Source organism: Acanthaster planci, linkage group LG05 (assembly GCF_054643075.1).
Source record: "Acanthaster planci isolate LZ-2023a linkage group LG05, COTS_SCS, whole genome shotgun sequence".
Lineage (NCBI taxonomy): Eukaryota > Metazoa > Echinodermata > Asteroidea > Valvatida > Acanthasteridae > Acanthaster > Acanthaster planci.
The window spans coordinates 8,250,119-8,272,807 of NC_141781.1; the positions used below are offsets into that span (position 1 = coordinate 8,250,119).

Here is a 22,689-nt window from a genome sequence, read left to right on the forward strand (position 1 = left end):
TAAAATACAAGTGATCCACACGAGTTTTGTATAAAGTTTCTATCCCATACGAAATAGAAGAATAGGCCCCTATATTCTGGATTTGAAGCTACACCCACTGACTTGAGTGGTGCCAGTCTTCAGTTTCATAAGTGCAGTCCTCAATGGTGAGATCCTCACGGTGTTGAGTGATTGCCACAAAACCGAACATCACGACAATTTTAAGCCCACATTTCGTGAGCGTATCGCAAATTAGTGACTGAATAAGTCCAGCTATACAGGTTTCTGTTTTTAAGAGATGAATTGGCAAAAGACGACAGATGAATATCTTCTTGGGATGAGACTTGTATACACTGATTCAATGCTGGACGAAATTCAGTGCTTATATAATTTGCTGAACAAATGTAATAAATTAATAGTTTTCCTTTTGGCTTCTTGTATTCTTGCAAACGCCATCTCCATGGATTTATGAAGCAATTTTCTGTGTGTGAGAAGTCAAACGAAAGGTAAGTCACAAGTGTTACTACAGTTTGCTGTAAAGGTTTGAAACATTTTTGCTGGTTAGCTTGCTTTTAGATGCTCGGGGTGTTCTAGATAAATGCACACTGTTGCGGCTTTGCCGTTGAAGATATTACTTCCCATAAAATAGGTCGTTAAGAGGAACATATGGGGACCGTGTACTAGTAACATTTTACTATAATCCTTGAAATTGTACCTTTGTGCTGCAATTAACCTTACTTTCAATTTTCCAGATTTTGTTTTGCTATTTTTATCTGTATTTTGGGGCCTTTTGATTTTATGTTCAAACGATTTTGCACTATCGCGAGCAAAACTGGGGTGTAATCCGAGGCGGCGAACCTTAATGTTGACTATTTCCATTTGCTTTGGCATTTTTTTTATTGGGATACTATTTGGCGAGAAGCCAGCTAGCAACCTTTTCTCAGAAATGTTTTCAAAGAGCATTTTGGGGTTCGAAAATTGTTCACGAAAATTTACAAACTGAACTGTGTCTGTACCTCCCGTTATATCACACTATAAAAACGGCTTCCTCACTTGTCTGAAAAAATCTTGGTAAAATTAGACTTTTTTAAAGGTGAACTTTAAAGTTGACTTAACTCAGAAAAAAAGATTTCAAACACTTTCCATTCACTGAAGAAGAGCTCCAACATTCACAAACAGCGATTCAAGGAAAATTTTATTGCATAGGTCCTTTAACCGAATTAAAAAGCATCCCTCGAAAAGACCTGTTTGAAGGGTTCATTAGACCAGTTCTACAGGGGAAAGGATGTCAAGGGCGTAGCCACGGAGGGAGGGGTCGCCATGAGGGCACGCCCCCCCCCATTCCCGGTACCCCTCAGGTATCAGGGATTTGAATGTTTAAAGTTCAGAAGTGACGACGGATCAGGGAGGATAAGACCGTAGCCGGACTTGCAAAGTTTGTTCCCGACGATAGCACTTTTTTTTGGTCAAGAAAGGCGATTTTGCTGACTAACATGACAAGGGTGTCACACCCTCCCTACCCCTCTAGTGACGCCCCTATGTGTTTAAAATGAAAAGGGCAAGATATTAGAACGTGACAGATTACCGGAAAGATTTTTGTAAGTTTTTACGATGCATCTCCAGTGTTATCTGTTATTATGCCGTTGAAAAGTATTGACTGCATGCCGTCCCAAATGCATCAACGCATCTCGCTTCTCGCATCGCACGCTTCTTACCCTCGACCCTGGGGAATATAGTTCTTTATCTAATACGATGAATCACACTCTCTCTCATAGCTATCATCATAATAGCTATCAGGCCAGTCGTTCCCCTGAACGGGAATCTTAGATGAAGAACGCCCCATATGGCGTTTTTTTTTTCAATTGCTCAATTTAACTGAATTCTCGGGCGTGGTAGGCATCCGCCCCTTTGTATGCACCCACACCCTTTCCTCGTCAACTACACTAATCTGCGATACTGCAGGGTCAGGGTTCCCAGCCGCTCATGTCATCTCTGTAAACATGCCGAGTAACAACCACCTTCTAAGATTCCCCAGTGCACCCTCGATCTCGACCCTGAGATGGGTGGGTCAAACACATTAAATACACCTGGGACTAGAATGTTAGGTTCCGTAGCCCCCTGCTTTAAGGGGCCCGTTTTGGCCGACTTATGCGAGACAGCTCGGCCAAATGCAGGTTTAAATCCCCACAGATAGATAGTGAGGCTTAATTGTGCATAAGCAGTCCATTGAGCTCCTGATTTGTCTTTCCACTACGGAATGACCGTCTTTGAAAGCAATGTCCAATTCTTGACAGAACTGACTGAAGATTGTCCGACTAACCGACCAGCAGACTCGCCAAATTAAAAAAAAAAATCCCCTAATGCGAAATGAACAGAACTCTCAATGCACCCTTCTCGGACCTGGAGAAATCCTCATTTCAGCTTTCTCAGAATAGAACCGAGTACACAATCTATTTTGATTTGTTTTTTTCTTCCTCTCTCAATCTCTCTCTCTCTCTTTGATTTGAGCAGGCAGTCATACCTGCTCAGTCGAATAAACAGTTTTAGAGGGTAGCTTTAGTCATTCACTGTACACACATTTGCAGCACTGGCCTCTCCCCCATGCTTCATATCGAAGTACGTCGTGGTAGATCACACAGTCCACATACCAGCAATATGGAGTGTATAGCAAATATGTAACATACTGGTTTAATGATATCATTATTGAGGTAGGACCACGAGTGGTCAGATATTTGATAATAACGTATACCCATTTCAATAATCAATGTGTACATTATGCAGACTGATTAAGAAGATTACGATGCTATAAACGGCAGTAAGTTGAACCTATATGAAGTGAATAAGACATTTGGGGGGAAGATTTATAAAGCCTACATTTTTCTGAAACAGTGCCCAGAGAGAGGTCATGTGTGCAGTTAAATGAAATTCAGGACTTCCCAAAGTATGTTAAATATCCGTTTACAATAAATCCCACAGTTGCATCTCAAAGCCATATTTGTTTCCATTATTGTTGATCTTGTTTCCTTAAACCAGCTGATCATAATTACGCTAAATGATAGTCAGAAGAGAAGAATTGCAGCCGAGGATTTGATTATTGAGCGTAGCTAAAAGACACTGACAACTATTTTTATCACATAATTATTTCAATGAGTCATTAAACAAATGTCTAAGGTTGCGCCAAAAACATGCCCATATCGTCGAATCATAGTTGACCATTACGTCAAGACGAGAGATGGGCTTGGCAAAGCAAATTCAGTGAGCTGTTACCACATGTCGGAGTTGGGGATAATTTGCCCTCTAAATCTTAACCTAATGAGCACACCAGCAGCCTATAAACGGCCTCAAAATATCGCTAATGAGAGTCTTTGACATGCGCAGACAGAATAGTGCAATCGTCATATGCAATGCTTACTACATTGAACTCTTAACTTCCTGCCGACATTAATGAATGACAAACGAAATTGCTTTCTTCTGCTTACCAATTCACCGTGTTGCTATGCAGAATCGTCAGTCCTTTAATTCCACAGTTACAAGAAATACCCTATATCTAAATTCTAGTCACGTAACAATAATTAAAATGTAATTATTTACATTGACAGTAGAGGGCGCCAAACCTTGCCATGTTTCCAGCATGAACACCTCAAGATTTAGGACATCCATACATTTTAATTTCTTGTAGCCATTTTATAACACGAATGAAACCAAACCAGAGTGGAAGCTTTAACAGTGTTCCACTTTGAGTTAACTTCAGCACAATAAGCATGAGCTACTGAGCTTATGAGTTTCCTCCACCGTCCTGGATGTCGCACCAAACACTTGTGAAATGTGGTATTAGTTTGCAAAAACTTTCGGATGCACTTAGCGAATGCCCTTCAGCTGACTATAAACGTCCATATCGAGGTTCAACAAACTACCACAACAGTCACAAGTAATAAGGAGAGCGAATGTTGTGCTCAGACGAATGTCTAATGCAATCAGCACATTTTACCGGGCCCCTTGGCTCATAAACATTTCAGTAATACAGGCGTTTCACGATAGTGCGCCTCTAAGAGTTTGCAACGTGTTGGCCAATCACAATCTCTCGCCCCAATGCGCGTTTAGAAATGGTCGAAAAATTTCGCGCGTTGTGATTGGCCAACGCGTTGCAAATTCTCGGAGGCTCACTACTGTGAAACGCCCGCGTTGTTCATAGTCCTTTTTATTAAGAGGATCCCACAAATTCAACACCGCCCCCGGACGGTGAAGGTGCATACTGTCATTTGTCTGATTTGTTGTCTGATCAAGGGTGTGGCTGAAACATTATACCCGTAAAATGGGTAAACAAGAACTGATAGACAGGCCACCTTCTGACTAAGCCAGGAATCACGTACTAAAAAGTCAGCATGTGATTTTCAGATATGGCTCTGATCTGGAAGTCTTATCAAATATGAGGCTCGAAGCTCAGTCAGTTTGATTGGCAGGTGCGAGTAATGACGTAATAATGGAGAGGTAGGCGTCTGTTTGGTGGACTCTTGGGGTTCTATGTTAAGCGCCTGTGTACTTGTCTCCGTTTAATGTAGGTTTTCCCGGACAACTTCGGAAAATGCGCTGTTTAATTCGTAAAATAAAAATTCAGTTTGGCGTGGATTTTGAAAAACGACATAAAACCTGGTTTCATTTTAACGATACGAGTAATAGACTTTGTTTTGCATCCTTCAAATAATTGAATGTGCATTATGTTTCATTTGACAGGTTACAAAAAACTGATGAGGCTTCCGATTTGTCGTATTCGTTGCCAATTGTAACTAATGTGCAATGTTATTTACTGAAAATCTGTCTTGTACCGTAAACCGTCGGTATTGAGTATTCATTTTCATTTGCGGTAATTCAAATTCACAAAATTTGCATTCAATTTGATTAGAAATATACAGGGTTACAGAAATCATGACACCATTTTGATAATGAATGTAATGTTACTCATGAAGGATTATAGTGTATTTGTTATCAAACTGTACACCAAATAAAGTCTGTAATTGTTTTTATCTTCCCCTTCAGCCACTGCAAGAAGGCCAAGTGTGAACTCTGATTGTGGCAAAAACGAAAACTTGAGAAGGAAAGGTTGCCTAAGTGTCGGTTTTTGTATAGGATTATTACAATAGCTGGTATGTTTTTAAAGACAACACGAACCGTCTATTTCAGTCATGAATATTCAAACATTTAACGATTCAACTAAACACTTCTAAGAATATAACTTTTGTTAGCACACAAACGAATTCCAATTCTTGACCAGGCATACCTTTAGATAACACTCCGCGGGAAATCACCTGCACATTCTGTGAAAGATTGAGTTCAAATTCAGATGAATGCGGGATTGCAGAGGTACATCCGATTTCGCGCACAAATCAGTGTCAACATTTTAAACCAGTGCAATAACGACTGAATGCACCCTCAATGAAATAGAATTTTTGTTAAATAGAAACGGGGATTTGAATGTTCGTTCCATTTCGCTCGAAAACGAATGCTGCTATTACTATTCATTTACATATTTTCCGAAATTGTACAGGAAAACCTATAATTTCCCGGACTGGTTCTGCAAACAATTCTTTGATGCTCCAGCTTTCCACACTAACACTTGATACCGTCTAAATTTGCTTAAAAAGTCCTCTCGCACTTTGGGACGTCCAAAAGACACTGCAGCTTGGCGGTGTCTACTTTTGGCTGTCCTCTGCAGCCTCCGTCACTGGCTGGGAGGAACCGTCATTCCCGCTGTCGTCGTTGTACTGCGGGATGGTGTCGGGCTGTAGTGTGGTGGTCATGAGCGGCTGTGTTGTGGTGGCGTTGTCGTCGTCTCGCTCTTGATTCCTGTACATGCTGGAGCGCAGCTCCGACAACACCTGTTTGCTGCTGGGGGTGAAGTATATCTGGTCGTAGCCTCGGTACTCTCCGGAACCAGGCTCGCTTAAACCGTAGTTGCGTCCGTCTGTCATGAAAAGGAACAACTGTAAATCGTTAGATGTTCCATGTAGAAACTGAAGCCCCGCCCCGAGATAATTAGGTGAACGCTACATGAAAAACGAGCCAATTCGTGAGAAGTTATGATCAAACGTCCGTTCAATGAAGGTGATATTTTGGACCATATGGCACATCTAATTGACCATTTTGAACCGGCCCTCGGGCACGGTTGCATTATTTGTTATCAATAACTGTTTTCATTATGTAAATGAGACGGCATCAGCATGGTATGAACCCCGAGAAAGTCACCAATTATGAGTGGAACAAAATGGCTGCCGTATGAGGGCTGTTCGCGTTGGAGCTTTTGTGCTTGATTGTTGGACCACAAGTAGTCAAACTTTCAGGCTCATCTCAAACTTCCCCATAACCGTCACAGTGCTTAGTGGGCTACTGGGTATTAAAGCTGTTATAAAAGCGCCCTCCTTCTGTGAAAACTACAGGTTTGGGGATTATGTCAAGACAACCATACACACTCCATGCGCCCGAACCCCCCCCCCGGCTAAAAGAGAGGGACTTAACAGTGAAATTTTTTTATGAGGTGTTTTTTTTTTCCATTTAAGAGGGAGTAATACACTCCCTTCCTAAAAAAAAACTTGATGTTTAAAAATAAAACTGTCGAGGAACGCTTAAGTTGTTGTACTGGATCAAGATATTTTCGGAAATCAAGACATCCTGTGCGTTGACGCTCGAAACATACAGCGCCACTGCTACATTCGCCGTTCACGTACATACATGCGTGACCAGATACGTGTGATGGAGATAGAAAGCTCAATGATTTTTGTTTTCGGCTTTTACATCAGAGGGCGCTCTTCATACTATCCAGAGAAGTCGAACGGAAAATGAAAATGATACTGCCTACGGGTACAGTGCACAGTCTACTTCTCCTTAGCTGTAAACGAGGGAGGATCAGATCTCAAGGTTGCTGTTGAGCACAGCCAATCTCTCATGGCAACATCGACTTGAGACAGTCGCTCTAGGCGTCATGTGGAGGTTAAAGGGGTAACATGGGGATGATTTATGACAATGGTTTATTGGCTGTGCGCATTGGAAATAGTGATAATGAACACTGTCTCCAACCTACAAGCTTGTGCATCCTCCAGCAGCCTTTGGCGAAACCTTGACCTAGACTATGAATAAGTCGCGTTTTACTACGAGCCACCTGATTGATGGATACACACTGGACCAACCCATTACAACTTCGGAAGAGAAACTTGGCAAGCAACTATATAACATGCCCATAACCCAAAACCAACCGTAACGAATTAATTCGTTTTCATTCAGTCAGCAAAACCTGCTCCCATTAATGAGAGTGAAATCGTCAAGAACAACCACAACAACTCTTGGAAGCCAAAATCTTTCTAGGAAGAGGAAATTAACTTGCCTGGGTCACATGTTCCCCAGCTCACGATTTCCACGTACTCCCCGGTCTGGCATATGTGTTCCTGCATTGCACACCAGCTCTGGTAGGTCTGGTTGTCAGAGGCGCATAGCGGTACCTCGTCCGCCCAGCCGCTGCAAGTGTAATTGCAAAGGATACAGCGGGAGGTGTTGGCCGCCTGGTCCCAGAAGCATTGCTTGCGGTCCACACATATCGTGTCATTGCAGGAAGTCAGGTCTGAGAGAAAGGGTGGCATAAAAAGAATCAGTTCTAGTATTTAATGAACCCCGAGCTGGATTTTCCCCAGCAACGAAGGCTCCTTTGGTCGGAAATGCACTTCTCTTGTTCACGAACGACTATGAAATGCACGCGTTACTATATCGTTTCGCCACCAGCAATATGAACACTCCCGACCAACCTGGCTCTGTTCTACCGATGGGGGGTGTTTCCGCTCAAGCCAGATAATGACTGAATAAGTGGTTACCCTGAAACTGGGTGTTGACGTCTTGAATTTTATACTTGGTTTTAATCTGCTCTTGAGGGGAAACCTTTGCAAAGGTAATAAATTGCCACCCTTGACAAATTTATAACTAAAAGCCTTCGAGTCAATTAACGGTGTGCCTTTCGTCTCTACTTGAGTTTTGTGAACTCATATTTCTTCAGAAACCCTAATTATTTAAAAAAAAAATAAAAGTGACTTGCCGAACAGAAGATTTTTATTTTCTGGCATTGCCTGTTTTCATGTAAAAACAAACCGTTGAGCAACCCCCTGGTCTAATGGGAAGTTGGACATCCCTACCCATGGACTTCTATATGCCCCCATCTTACTTGTCCAAACTGAGAATCTGCAGATGAGAAATTCCTGTTTTTTCAGTGTTTGAAACTATGGCCAAAGGAATTAACTGGCCCTCTAGAAAAGAGCATTGTTCTCCCTATACCGATCCGTCTAAGACAAGCATGGCACTGATGATCTCAAGGAACCAAGCCTTGTTGGAACCCGACATGGCAACCGTGTCATCAAATCAATTAATTGTGCTTGAGAATAACACTGTGTCCTGGCCTTGTCAACGGCATGGGTATCCCGAATCTCCATGGCATTATCTTAATAGATATCCCTAGGTCAAGCCTTGCAGTGTTGTAGTCGTCGAGACTGGTATTGGTCTCGAGACCAGGGTCTCGAACATGCTGGTCTTGGTCTCGAATCAGTCTTGGTCTTGATCTCGCAACTCCTGTTCTCGGAATTTTCGGCTTCAGACCAGTACACGAACAATTTGAAAAATACACTATGCACCCTTTTATACCTTTTATATTGACGAATTTCGATTGTTTGTAGGCCTACGAAAAACTTGAATCGAGACCCCGCAAGACGTAGGTACGGCCGTTGAGGACTGTACGTATGAGCGTTCGTTGTGGCTACAGCTGGCAGTAGAGTGTCATTCGCAAACTTCACCCTTTGTGCGAATTACATGTGCACCCAAGGTAAAAACTTGGGCGCAAAGTTAAAACTTGCTCCAGGAACAAGATAGCGCGTGACAGCCTCCCAAATAATTGTCACTGGTTACCGGCCTTAGAAAGATATGTGATTTGTTGTCGTCGGGGTACCTGTGAACCCCTAGTCACATTGAGTGGTCTGGTAGCTAGACGCTTATTAATGCAATTTTGTTGATCTCAAATTTGACTAACAAGACACCATTCCGTAATAGCGTTTTTGGCACAACGTGTGTCGCCGCGTGCCTTTGCCTTGGTGGTGCGTAAGTTCGCTGTGTGTGTTTCTGCACGAAAAACCTAGCATCAGCGATAAGGCAGGAACACAACGTCTGCCTACGTACGCTGCCACCACTGCCATGTATGTACATGTACGTGTTCCACGCCACTTCTCGGAATGATCTTTCAGTCCTCATGTTTGTTTAAATTTTTGAAGAATCTAAATTTAAACGTTTTAATGTTCAAACAATCAAAAACTGTTTCAAGTTTGATTTTTAATGAAATGTGATGCCATTTTTGCATGACAGTTCCTAGTTTGAAATGAAAATAAATTAATTGATTTAATTTTATCATTTTAAAACGAATTGAGCTGAAATGCATAAAATCATGAAATGCCGTTATGTTTCGTTCTTAATTTTTATTGAGGCCCCATTATTTTATAATGTTATTATGTTTTTCCTACTTCAAGATATTTTCACAAATTCACCTGCTTGCCCAAACCTACATGTAAATCCTAGGCCTGTCTCCTTGTGAACCTTGTCATAACATTTAAAACAGATGAGTTACATGCATGTGAAAAGCGAAATTCCTCAGTGTTTATGAATGAGAAATAAAACAGTTGGAAAGGAAATTTTATTTTAATTTTATTGTCTCTTTGGGTTGCATTGATTGCATGCAATATGCATGTCGCGACATTCGGAGCAGGTCAAAAAGTAAACACATCACTGAAGAATTCAAACTAGAAAGGAACAACGAAAAACACTGCTAAATTCCAGGACAATTCTGTCAAACTAACGCATACATATTGTTCTGTGGTTTACAGCCCATCTTCACAGTTTCAATGTACAGAGATGAGTTCTATCCATTTATTTACAAATGTGGTCTTGGTCTCGGACGGCCGGTCTTGGTCTTGGTCTCGGTCTGTCGGTTGGTCTTGGTCTCGGACTGGCTGGTCTTTACTACAACACTGGTTCAAGGCACTTGTCAACTGTACGTATCAGGGTAAGGTTTTGTCAAACAAGTGGGAGGTGCATCACTGTTCAAACTTCGGATTCGGTTGATCTGTTTGTGGGCCCAATATTGTAACTGCGAAAACATGGGGAAAAGTCTCGCACAAACTGTCCTTGGCTAACATGATAGGCTTACTTTCGCATTTGCCTTCGTACGCAACAGAGATGATATTGCCCCTCGAGCAAGACGTCCGGCGGAGTTGGCACAGCGTCTCGTAAGTCACATTATCGGCGCCGCACACAAAGTCTTCCCTGAACGGGCCCGGACACGTGATGGCGCTGTAGGACACGCAATGCGGCCGGCCATGCTGGTCCTCCACGCAACATTTGTCGTTGAGACACTCCACGTCGTCGCAAGAGTCTGATCGGGTAAGATGAAACGTAAAAGCTGATAATTTCTGTTACTTTATTAAAACAGGCTAGGGTTTATGCAGCGGTGTATCTAGGCCTTGAAAAAGACTATCCATTCTGTGAAAGTATCCCCTAAAAGAAAGCCGGTACTACCGATTTTAATATGCCAGCACTTTCAATTCCTGAAGATATCAAAATATCAACATGTCTCGGGGAAACTTTCCCACTTGATGCACCATTGACCAGAAGACTTCTGAACGTGTTTCCACACTTTATGTTGGAGGATTCAAAGAAAATAAGATTGTCTTTCATATACCCTGAAGAGCGTAGGCAATGCATGAAACCTACCAAAGAGTCATCGTATGGCTTCCAGTAAGTTCCAGACACTGTGATGGAATAGTTTACCTTGACACTCTCCGAGGTATGACACGTGGAGGTCATCGTAACCATCCTGTTGGCGGCATTTCATCTTGAGGAAGGCGCACATGCTCCTGTACTGCTTGTTGTTGCTGGCGCACACAGGCCCTCGGTGCGACGTGCTGTTATGCGTGCAGTTCGGCTTGCAGACGCAACGGGGCTTTCCGCTCTTCACGACGCACTTCCGGCCGGTCGGGCATGTCGTCTGCTCGCAAGTTCCTGAAGAAAATCAGTTTTGTTTTTGAAAGGAATGGGTGTCAAAGTAATCCTCACACCATGAGCATCTCGCAGGGAGGGGGAAGAGGGGGCACTCTCAACCGAACAAGATAAACAAAACTGGAGGGAGAAAAGGGATTGAAAACCACCAATGCCATTGAAAATACTTCAAAATTACCCCCGGTTGCCACCACTTGTGCTATATTAATTTGCGTCGACGAGTGCTTTATCCCCTCCTGGGAAAAGTTTCTCCCTCGGAAAATATCCTGTATGACCAGTGACACAGATCTGTGCCGGAAATGGGGGGTGGGTGGGCAATGAGAAATGATAGGAAATTTGAAGGGGGGGCTGACACCATTTGACACAATAGATGGGCAATTTCCACGATACAATATTTATGTAAAACCACGGAGGAAGGACACAGAAGGAGTTACAACTCTCACACATCAAAGTGCTCGATGATCATCGCCGCCCGGTCAGACGAACAATAGTAAACGTTCCAAAATGCCTGATTACTGCCTGCAGCTTAGCCGGACAAGTGGGCCAGTAATATCTTAGCGATATTTGTGGTGTTTTCTTTGCAACTATTCGCAGTGACCTGGAAATAGAAAGAATGTCTAATGTCTAGCATTAGATTTACTTTTGCCGTTGTGAATAATTTTTTTTAAGATCTTGATGCACTTTTCCATTATCCATGCAATGTTTGTAATTTTATTATGTCACTCCAAAACATCAGTTTTCAAAGTCTTTGTACGAATTTGGCTAAGACTGGCCAACGACATGTTGACCACCACATGACTGTTAAGTTCACGAAAAACGACATGCGCTGTTTCATCACAAGGAGCGATCATGAAATCTCATAAAATACCTTTTTGTGTAAATTCAGCAATAAAAATTATTCAAATAAAACACAAAATCTTATAAACAACGTGGCTAGTTATTCCCAAAACAAGTCCAGAAGAAAGCGTTCGATAAGGGCAATAACTGCACATGAAAACTTACGGCACACAGCCTAATACTAGCAAATGAGCAAGCATTAAATTTGATGTTGTTGTCAGATCATACCAAGCCCCAACAATTGCATGTACATGTATATTCAACTTCCTATACTGCAGTACACGACGTTTTAAGGATGCAGATTACCAGCGAAAAATTGCGGCGATGATCATGGGGTATAAAAGGGGCTTATGGGTGTGAAACAGGTGGTGCGTAGCAAGCAGTCGCTGCGCTCTGGCTATGGACATACCGGGCATGCCAGAAAGTGGTAATTAGCCAGATGTTGTAGCCCAGGCAGTTCAAACTCCTTCTGTGTCCTTCCTCCATGGTATTACATTCATGCAGAATCTTACATCAGAATGGCATATTTGAAACTTTTTGATTGCCCTTTTCCTTGAATGATATTGAATATATTGCTGGGAAGTCCAAAAAATCTTCACAATATGCTGTAGGTTTTTCCTCACCAGGAAAACGTGGGGGATGACTCAATAGTCCATCCCCCATGTCAAAAAGAGGGGAATATAAATCCCCACCCCCGGGGATTTATGCTCATGCTGACGACGCCCACGCGTGCCTCAAATCAGCATTTTAAAATGGAAAGAGCACACATAATTATTGCCCGATCTCACTTATCCAAAGTATTTTCCCCGGCAACATGAAATCTCACCCTACCCTCTAAAAAGTTTCCAAATCCATTTTAGTTTTAGAAGCCCCAGGGCAAAACCTTTTTGAAAAATAAAGACAGAAAGGCGATTTTCTTTGGGGCAGGGGGGCAGTGTTCGTTTCCTTCCCTTTCAAAAGCGTATAGAAAGCTCTCTGTTTAGCTCGCCCCTAAGTAATGTCACTTGAAGGAAATCTCCTAGTTGTTTGCCCCTGAAAAAATTGCCGAGGATCAGCCCTTGCATGAGATTCAGTGGAGCGATTCATACATTACGCGACCGTGGCAGACTGTTGCAAAAATTCACGAGTCTCATTTCGACGAATGTCGCTGAGGACTGATGGTGACGTTAACGTCCCCTCGCGCTTACGTCAAGTACATGAACTCACCGTCAGTCGAACAGCGAAGAGTCATATTTGAAATCATTTATGCGTGAACCTCGCAGGAGAGATTGAAGAACAATGTTGCCGTCTGCAATGCCTACTGACTGTACCGTGTTATAAATCAGCCAACCATTTTAATAACGATAGCCCAGGGACTGTATAGGCCGAGTTGGTTCTGTTTGTTTGTTTGTTGGGGTGTTTGGTTCTTTGTTTCTAACACAAATTGGCGGTATAAAAGCCATGTTCCAAACGACATACACGTAGCTTACTTTCGCAAAGATGGCAGTCCGGAACTCCTCCGTACAGGGTCTCATACTTAAAGAGATCCTCTGCTGAGATGTCGTCCAGATTGGACCAGGAGATGCTGTCACCATTGTTCTCGCAACATTCTTCCACCGTCATGTTCTCCGCTATCAGCAGGCCGCACGTCTCGCTGTCCTCGTCACGTTGCGCCCAGCAACTCAGACCTGAGTAAAGCGATGAATATGGGGATGTTATCAAGGCTAGGCCTAGCAGGTATTCAGGTGTCTCTTCTAGGGTATAGCTAGTACTGAAAACTGTCCCCAAAAATGGTCAGACAAAGAAAATTGCACTCACAATTCCAGATGAAGGTTATATGCAAAGGAAATTTACCCCAACCCCAATATGACTACGGAAAGGGGCATCGTGTGAGTAGCAACACTGTCATGCACAGCTACCTCCTATACGGCGAATAAGAACTTGCTGAATGCCTAATTGGGAACTGTTTTCTTTCTTTCTTTCTACGTTTTATTGATTAGAAAAAACAAAAAACAAACATACATTAAAAAGTAAAAGCACGAATCATACAAAATTAAGGAAATTGGAAAAACAGAAGATAATTAGAAAGTATATCGTAGAAAAGGGGGCCGTGATGTAGAAAAGTGGGCACTATACATGTACATTTGAAATAATTGCATAGGGTCTACCGAATGACAATTGAAATTTCCATTTTTAAAAGAAGACTAAGGGTTTGATTTTTCATAGTAATCTTATATTCTATATCATATTGATTTTGTAAAAATAATCCTAACCCCAAAAAGGAAGGAATTTGAGTCTGGAATTGTCATCTAGGCCTATATAAACAAAACTTAGTAAAAAGAAAAACATATGTCAAAAATTTATAATGGGGAACACCAAAAAGAATTCAAATTTCCCAAACCGAATATGGTCTTTTAGATTTGGACTGATAAAAGACATGAGGTCTGACAAGATGGGTGAAACATGATCACACTCACAAAAAATCTGAATCGAAGTTTCACCTAACCGAGAACTTATTTGTCCCGTCTGACAATGCGCAAGAGAATAATGTTGGCGTTTTATATGAATCTACAGACAAACCGCAGCCGTTTCTCTTGACAAATTCCATTACGGTCCCGTGAGACTCTTAATTAATTGACGTTTCACTGGACATAGTTTCCAGTAAATTGTTTTCTTATTGGGCAATTTATCAGCTTGAGTAAAAACTTGGATCTTGAACATTGTCAGAGTGCTTGCATCTTGAAGATAATAGCTCATGAGCTTTTCCCCCTTTAACACCTTGAGTAATAACACCTCATTGCTTGTCCGGCCTGCAGCTATACGGATGACTGGAAACCAATAATTTCAAAACAAACGCTCCCCAACCTTTTGGCCTGTCACGCTTAATAAGCTGTCCTTAAAATACGCCACGGCAGTGGAGTGTAGATGTGTTGAGAGCGAAAGTATGTCGAAAACCTTTAAGTGCATCACTATGTCACCCATAATGCTCTTTCAGGAATAAATAAATCATTCCAAAGCCGTGTATTTGTTTATCTCATGCCAAAGTGCGGTCAAAACATAATGTTCGCAGGTGATCAGTGATTGGCATAACTGGGTTGAAATTTTCGGGGGGGGGAAGAGACAACTAGGGGTGCACTCGTCGTGGTCTCGTTGCATAATAGTGTGGACAGTCCACTATCGAAAATAGTCATTTTCTTGAACAATAAACACTGTTTGGGGCTAGATGTTTGTTTGTTTCTTTGACTCTTCCTTTCCTTTTGCTACTAACCCATAAATGCACCTTAAGCTGTTTTCCAGAGAGCGGGAAACGTGTGGACCTTGGCAAGTCGACACGTCTCCACTACCTGCGTTATGTAGACAGCATTTGTGAGAAGGTTCACAACATGTTTGTTAACACACTTTCTCCTTGGACTGAAATAACGAAAGTAAATATATTGCGGCTTGTGTAAAGTTCTTAGCCATTTCGAGATTTCAAATAGGGGCGTATGGGGGGCATGGACATAGACCGTCGCAGAGACTAGTCTAAACCTCTCGTAAATTGTGATGCCCAATTAATGTTTTAGAAGCATTTTAATCGCATACGTAAAAATTCCAATGCTTTAAAGGGATTACTCAGTATGATTTGTTATAGTTAAACATGATTAGCGTATTATGGATGCATTTTATAACTAGAATCTCCCACAAGTCGATTCGCCTTTTTTTATCAACATACACATGGTGCACACATGCCTCAGTTCCCCCAACAGACTGGCCCGGCAACAGCATGTGTTTGGTTTTTATTTCAATCAACGGTACCCAATCATGCAAACAAAGCACTGAAGGAAAGGGGTTCTATCCAGTCCAATCGCGGTCAAGTGTTCAAACTCAAACCTTTCCAACCCATGTTTTTTAGTGGTCTTCTAGACAGCTAGAACCACACATACTTCGTAGTCCAAACTGTGAAACGCGGTGGTATTTACAAAGTGTCTGCGTACTCGGTACACCTACGAATGCTGGTTAAACACGACGCTTTGAGGTCTATAGCATCTCTCGAATCAAACAACCCAAAAATCAATGATGTGTCAGTCTGTTCTACCCAGAAAAAAATCATGTCCATTGTCGGGACTTTGTTTACACAGACAAGCGAAATGACATTCACGAATGTCGGGTATCAGCATAATTGGCTGGGTGGTTTACCTTCGCCAAACATAATTTGGGCCAATCCCGGATGATTTATGTAATTTGCCCGTGTCGCCTCGGTCAGAAATCGGAACATTTGATTCATCAATCTTTCAATTTGTGTGTTAGAGTTACAAATGCTGAGTTCACGAGGTTTTTTTTTCTGAGGGCGGCAAGAAGCAAGGCTGTAGCTTGTTTGGGTGGTCCGTGAGCTGAGGAAATGGGGGCAGAGAAAAGAAAGAAAGAAGAAATGACCCCCAAGGTTCTCCCCCGGGGGAACAAAGGGAAATCCCTCCAAACCTTTGCAAGATCATGTTGGATTAACCGTGATGACTGATAACCTGAAAACAGAGATGAGAGAACATGCTTGGGAATTTTGCTCTCTACGGGCTGCGAGAACGTGAAAAAAGAAAATTGAATTAGCTCAGAGGTGCGAAGACATGTGGGACCTTTCGCAGTGGCCGCCCCCGGAGTAGTTCATGGTCAGAAAAGTCAAATTACATACTCAGCTGTGCAATGGTTACCTGGTGCATGCACACGTGTCATAGCGTGCTGGATTATGATTTGAGAGTGATTTCCCGAGGGGTCTTGTGACAATCAAGTGCAAAACTATCTAGATCCTAGTTTTCTGAATAGTTTCAGGGAATGGAGCAAAGAGCCACAAAAGAACAATTTTAGACCCCGCCGTCACGCCATAGGAAATACTGTCCAGTGTGAGCATGGAGGAAGAACATGGTTTGAGTTTCCTTTAGAAATAAAGGAAATCCACTCTAGGCTAGAATTAGAGGTTTACAACAACGGTACTTCACAAGCCCCAAACTGTCAAAACTTCTGTGGGTGGGGTGGGCGTATCGGCGGGAAAAGTGACAGATTCTTGTTGGTCGGCCAATTTACACCAGACGGTAGTGTACTGCTCTGCTGTCACCCTTAGCGTGAGTGCAATTATCACTAACCATTAGAGGGGAATTTGACGTGTCCCTGCCCCCGTATTTTTGGACGGATGGGATGTTGTGTAAACATCTCTGAAAGTTGTTTGTGCATGGTCATTTTAAACCATCTGCGCGGTCCTATCTGCCATCCACAACTGATTGCAATCAGAATGTTCGTATTAAAAGGACCAGAGTAAGAGTACTCATTTACAGGTGCTGATAACGACATCAGTTCGTCATACAAGCTCGATTTTTCTGAACAGGTTTTTGGCGATAGCCAATGGGGTTATCGACTCTCAAATCAACGACAGGTATCGCTGCCTCTGCTACGTACAGAAGTACCGGCTTTAAAAAAAATCAACCATGAAACAATGCTTTGAAAGGGGCTACCTCCATGATCCGATATGTTGGGAATGAGTTCACGGGTCAGAGCCTCAGTCCGACCGATGAGGAATTTCCAAAGTCTTGACTTCCTCGCTTGTAAAAATGAACACACGGTCATGACATGGTGTATGTGCTGTGTGTGTGTGCAGGGAGGCAGGAAGGGGAACACCGAGGTGCGATATCTCAACCATTGTGGCGAGGTTATCGAGAGGTTAGCCAAGTGACCTACCAGCAGCGACAGGTGTGGGCGCACCTGCGACTCCTGGGTGGGCCCAGGGCATGTGTTCCTAATCCTTCCATCCACCCCCTCTTTAGGCCGGGCACGGCCCCTCCTTTGTCCTAGTGGGTGTTCCTGCAGTAGCTAATAATGCAAAATCTACACCTACGGGATCAGGATGGATTATTGCCAATTTTTCTCATTCAGCGTAACCGGTCAACCTTCAAGTATGACATAAACACAACCTCAAATAGGAACGGTTGTACCCCTTGACCTCTAGTGTCATAGTCGTATTTGTCGCTAATTCGCTGAGCCGTTGACAAAGGGGAACGACTGACCAAGTTGCACCACGTGGATGGCACCAAACTGCAATTACATCCTTTTAACACTGCACACCGTGACGACACGAGGGAGAAGACTACACTTAAGAAGGGGTTTTTTTTCTTTGACAGTGTGATGTTCTGTACATTTGCGACGGTACGAAGATAGACTGGCGATGACGTCAAAGGACTAGACACCTGCGATGTCCATTCAGTGCCATCCAGACACGCAGACTGGTCGGATGTCATTATGTGGCCAGGATCATTCTCGACTTATACTACCCCCACTTTACATCTTGACATTTACTCGCGCATGACTCCCCTGATAAATACTGCCTAATTACGCCAGCGCTTTGATGACCGAAACTGCTTTCTCAAGTCCTCCATTTCTCCTTCATTTCCGTCAAAAGGGTACCATTCCCTTCGGTACAGAGTTAAATGACTTAAGTACAGGACAACATTCATGATTGCGGCTGATGGGGGAGAGTGGAGCGCTCTAAATCGAAGGGAGCAATAACCAGGCGCCGCGGAATGATAAGTCGGGACCGCGGAGCCAAGGAGACAAGCGCCGCGAATGTCGCAATTAATGCGTCGGTTCTGGAGGGAGGACTCAGACAGGCGAATAATTACGGGAGCTTGGGGATATTACGCTTGGCGAGGTATATGGGACAGAAGTATGTCATCAACCTGAAAGAGGACACGGTTTCATAAGCAGGTCTTAACATTCGTGTCAACCGGTCACTACCCGAAATGTGTTTGCCAATTGTGACACATACCTAGAGGTCTCCAAGGAAATTCTGAGTGGTTGAACCAGTTCCAAAGACCTTTCCCGTGCTAAGTTTTAAAGAGGACTGTCGTAAATTCGTAATCTTGAGTTGTGACGTATAGTTTGAAAAACCTTTCTCCAGGGGAAGCACGAGGCAGTGGGTGCACCAGTGGGTGGGGCAGTGGGTGAGGTGTCCTCCATTGTGGCTTGTGATGCGGGCTGGGTAAGCTTGCTTACCGCGTGGTCACATACGTTTTCATACTTGCTTAAGTTCCGCAGTGCCAGAGGCAAAAGACATAATTATCTCTGATTGAAAACTTTGTGATTCATCCAATATTTTGTTGGAGAGGGAACTCTAGAACTCAGGGAATTTGTATCAACTGTAACCCGAGAGTAACGACATCTAATTTACAAAATTTAAATGTTGTATATACATGTATATATATATATATATATAAGCTTCAACATGTTCCGTTGTTGTCCCTATTTCTGTTGATAATCTAGCACAGTTGAAATAAGCGCATGGTCACTTTGTAAAAATAAATGACACAAAGCAGATCTGAGACTCTGCAAATTACTCATTTTTTCGAGCCATACTGGATTTTGGTTGGCCAAAGGTTTTCAAGAAACGAGTGATAGAAGTCGCTTGTCCTGTATTCTGTCCTTGAAGCGTAGTCATCAAACAGTAATTAGTTTGATTGCTCCAATTAGTTCACACCTCGCTGTGTGGTAAAAGAGCTCATCTAATTAACGACCCGACAATCACTAGGCCACCCCGATAACGTACCGAAACACACGCCACTGTACGAGTCGGGTTCCGCCCGCCGTGTGCTGGGGTCTTGCCGGCCATCTCCCGTGTCTGCGTGGATATTCACTTATATTGAAGAGAAGCAACTAGGATTCCTCTCATTTGAAAAATATGCGTTTCATAATTTGAAATTTCTCTGCTTAAAGTTTGCCCACTTTTCCACAAAGATGTTTTAAAGGTGTCTTTAATGTCTTCAGTGCCTTGGAGATGCCTGTCAAGTAGTTGGTTAACACAGCCACCATCCCCGAATGATGGCTTTATATTCAAAAAAAAGAAAGACTGCAAACGTTTTGCCTGGTGTAAAGTCAAGTCTTAACCAGAATTCGAAGTGACTCGTATTATTACCACGAACCTGTCTTCGTGGTAGTTAACAGTGCTCCGTTGAGAGAGGCAAGTATCAAGGACTAGTTATCAAAGGGAGGTACATGTTTGTCGCCGATGGGTGTGAGATTGTGAGGCATCGATCAGATCAGTCAGGGTAAATTGTCGTTTGCTGTTCTGCCGTTGTTAAAGGCCTATGTTGTTTTATCTAAGTTAAGGTTTTCTACGTTTCTCTATACTCTGCCAGTCTACAGTCTAAATTTTTAGGAATTTCGAATGCGTATCCAGATGCAAAATAAGGATGAATTATGTCGTTTCCTAAACTAGATGGGCGAGCTAAGTAATTTGCTACATCGAAGAAAAACATTCAAAAAAGGGCAAACCTCAGCAAGACAACTATACACGATGCAGTGCACAAACAGAACATCAGAACAGTTTGAAGAAAAACAAAGTACTGCATGAATCGAAAAGCACACACCCAATCGTCAGAAGGGGCCAATTGAATTTTCATTAAGCAAGATGATGATGGAAGACGTGCACGGCCTTTTATTTCTACTAGAAAATAAATATATACGGAAGTTACTGCACGCACATAAAATGATATATCTAACAATTAAAGAGATCCGTAAGTTTTCATAAGTACTTCCACAGATGCCTCTCTTTAATTTTGGTTTGTCTTTCAAGATGCTCGTGGGTAAAGAGAGGAAGTGTTTGTTGACATCAAATGGTATAGACAGTACCGGAAAAAAAGACACTGATAGCCCACGTACCGTGTAAGGATGTCGGCCCATGTGCCAATAGTAGTACCATCCAGGCTGCTGCGACGGGCAACCACCTTAGCGTGCTCATGATGATTGAGATACGTCAGAAATGCTGTCGGAGATCTACATGGGAGGTATTATCACCAACAGGAGGTGCGGTGGGGTTTTTATGCTCACTACCCCAAGACGAAATCTTCCACGGGGTGACATTAGCCAGACAGACGACCAATCAGACGCTCGTGGGCGAGCGGCAAAACATGTATGAACGTCCAGGGACGCGGAATGATATCATTTCGGAGAACTTTGAGGCCAGGAGTTCACGCGTCGCCCTCTCCTGCCGTAGGATGCAAAAGAAGAGGATCGCTCATTGATTTCACCTGCGGAACAACCATTTTCTTGATTGCTCTCTCAAGCATTATTTGAGTCCTTTGCTCCTGGCGTAGTAGACAACTTTATTGTATTTATACCTACACGTCTTTGTCACAAAACAGACAGCAAAGATTCATGACGACGTCTGGATTAAATTTCATGTAAAAGCCAAGCTAAAGGATCCTTAGCAAACTTGTTAGCACAGCAAATACCTCGGCAATTCCATTGAAAAAGTGCATAATTTAGTGCTTATCATTAATACAGGCCCCTGGGCAAAATCTCATGAGGTACATAGGTCACTGGCAGACGCCTTGACGCTCCTCGATATTGCTAAACGTCGCTTCGCTGGACAAAACAAATACGGTGAGCGTGTTCGTCGCTGAGCTAAATACTCACCATCCCAACGAAGCAAACGAATGTTAAATTGAAATGTAGAGAATGATGCGCTTTGCGTCGTCGTGATACTGAAGAAAATCACGTACCGAGTGGAACTCTTGAAATGTGGTTGGCGACTACATGATGCGCAGGTCTGTGAAGTATAAGGGCCTCCTCTATCAACGGCTTGGACTTCAAGCTCTTAATAGCTTTTAACATGCGTTCAATTTCTATGATGCTTTGATGCTGTCGCGATTTTAAAAAGTCTTGTGCATCTGTTTTTCTTTCTGTTTAATACCGTTTGTTGGATGCTTGATGTAGTGCATTTCAAATGTGAAACATACTTGTGAAATGTAAAATAATGTTGTGCAATGCTGTTCTACCAGAACGATGCTAAAAGTCAGTTGAATCGATTAAAATTGTAGCATCTTTGGAAAAAATTTGTCCATAAGTGTTGATGAATGATATTTTCAACCAGGTTGAACATTACGTTGAGATATGTCTTTTCTCAGGACAGTTGAGGCAACGGGCACTAGTAATATGAGGTACCGCTTACCCATTCGAGGGATTGGTGCCCTCACTAAAAAGAATTCAACGAGAACTCTGATATATGTGAAGATACGATCACATCTACTACTGTGTCCCCCACGTGACTCTCACAGACCACAGTAACGCTACTGGAAAGGTCCACGGACTTAAGGACTACCGAGGACCATTTTTTATTTTATGAGGACATACCCACACAAAAGCAGTGCCACCTTGCAGATTGAATGTTGGAGAAGACTGACAGCCCATATAAACTCCAGCTTGGAATTTTAGAATGAGGTGAAATTTTCGAAATTCGAATCCAACTGTCAGTATGGTAGTTAATGGGTAGGCCCTTTAGACCGACACTAGTGGATGAGGGCTTAAGCGGGTAAGTTCTTGGTCTTTCGTTATCAGAGTAGATAGGATTCAATTCGCTAAGAGAACTGGGTTACATTCATGGAGGGGCGCCGGGTGGGTGAGGTCACAATATCGTAGACTGTGATATTTTTCCCTCTTCAAACTTCCACTGGGGCGCACAGGGACAGGAGCAAGCCTCGATGGGGGCGGAGGTGTTCTCACACCCCCCCCTCCATCACGCCACTGATCTACCGATTGTGTTGGTGCAAGGAGCGACAAGTCTTCCAAAAGCACACCTATAACTAGCAACCCGTGCCTCGCTCTATCGCACCCCAACAGTGAGTCTGACTAATGAACCCCATCTGCCTACCTAAGTCAAAGGAAAGGCCAGGGGTTAAAGGATAGAAGCGAAATTGAGGTCTCCCGTCCACCGGGGATGAACCCAAGTACAGGGGGAAGAGAGTGTGGGCGATCATCATCGGAACTAAGCAAAAAAAAAATCACGGACATAAAACAGATGGGAAAACGTAGAGT

The 22,689-nt window shown here is 42.9% G+C and overlaps 1 protein-coding gene across 1 annotated transcript; it reads right to left on the bottom strand.

Moving 5' to 3' along the window:
- Positions 1-2,635: 2,635 nt before the first annotated feature.
- On the bottom strand, positions 2,636-20,801 carry fst (follistatin). The gene is made up of 6 exons (XM_022252956.2): positions 20,536-20,801; positions 13,353-13,550; positions 10,819-11,049; positions 10,199-10,423; positions 7,352-7,585; positions 2,636-5,938 (listed from the first exon to the last, which is right to left on the bottom strand). Exons 1-6 carry the CDS (start codon positions 20,612-20,614, stop codon positions 5,667-5,669), a joined length of 1,239 nt encoding a protein of 412 aa, XP_022108648.1. The 5' UTR covers positions 20,615-20,801; the 3' UTR covers positions 2,636-5,666.
- Positions 20,802-22,689: the final 1,888 nt, after the last annotated feature.

What these genes read in the sequence shown, in the direction of transcription:
- fst (XM_022252956.2), bottom strand. Translation starts at nt 20,614, where the DNA reads ATGAGCACGCTAAGGTGGTTGCCCGTCGCAGCAGCCTGGATGGTACTA. An exon ending in GGACTGCCATCTTTGCGAAA is followed by an intron (nt 11,050 to 13,352) that starts GTAAGCTACGTG and finishes GATTTTCTTCAG; the next exon opens with GAACTTGCGAGCAGACGACA. An exon ending in GTACGAAGGCAAATGCGAAA is followed by an intron (nt 7,586 to 10,198) that starts GTAAGCCTATCA and finishes CCTTTCTCTCAG; the next exon opens with ACCTGACTTCCTGCAATGAC.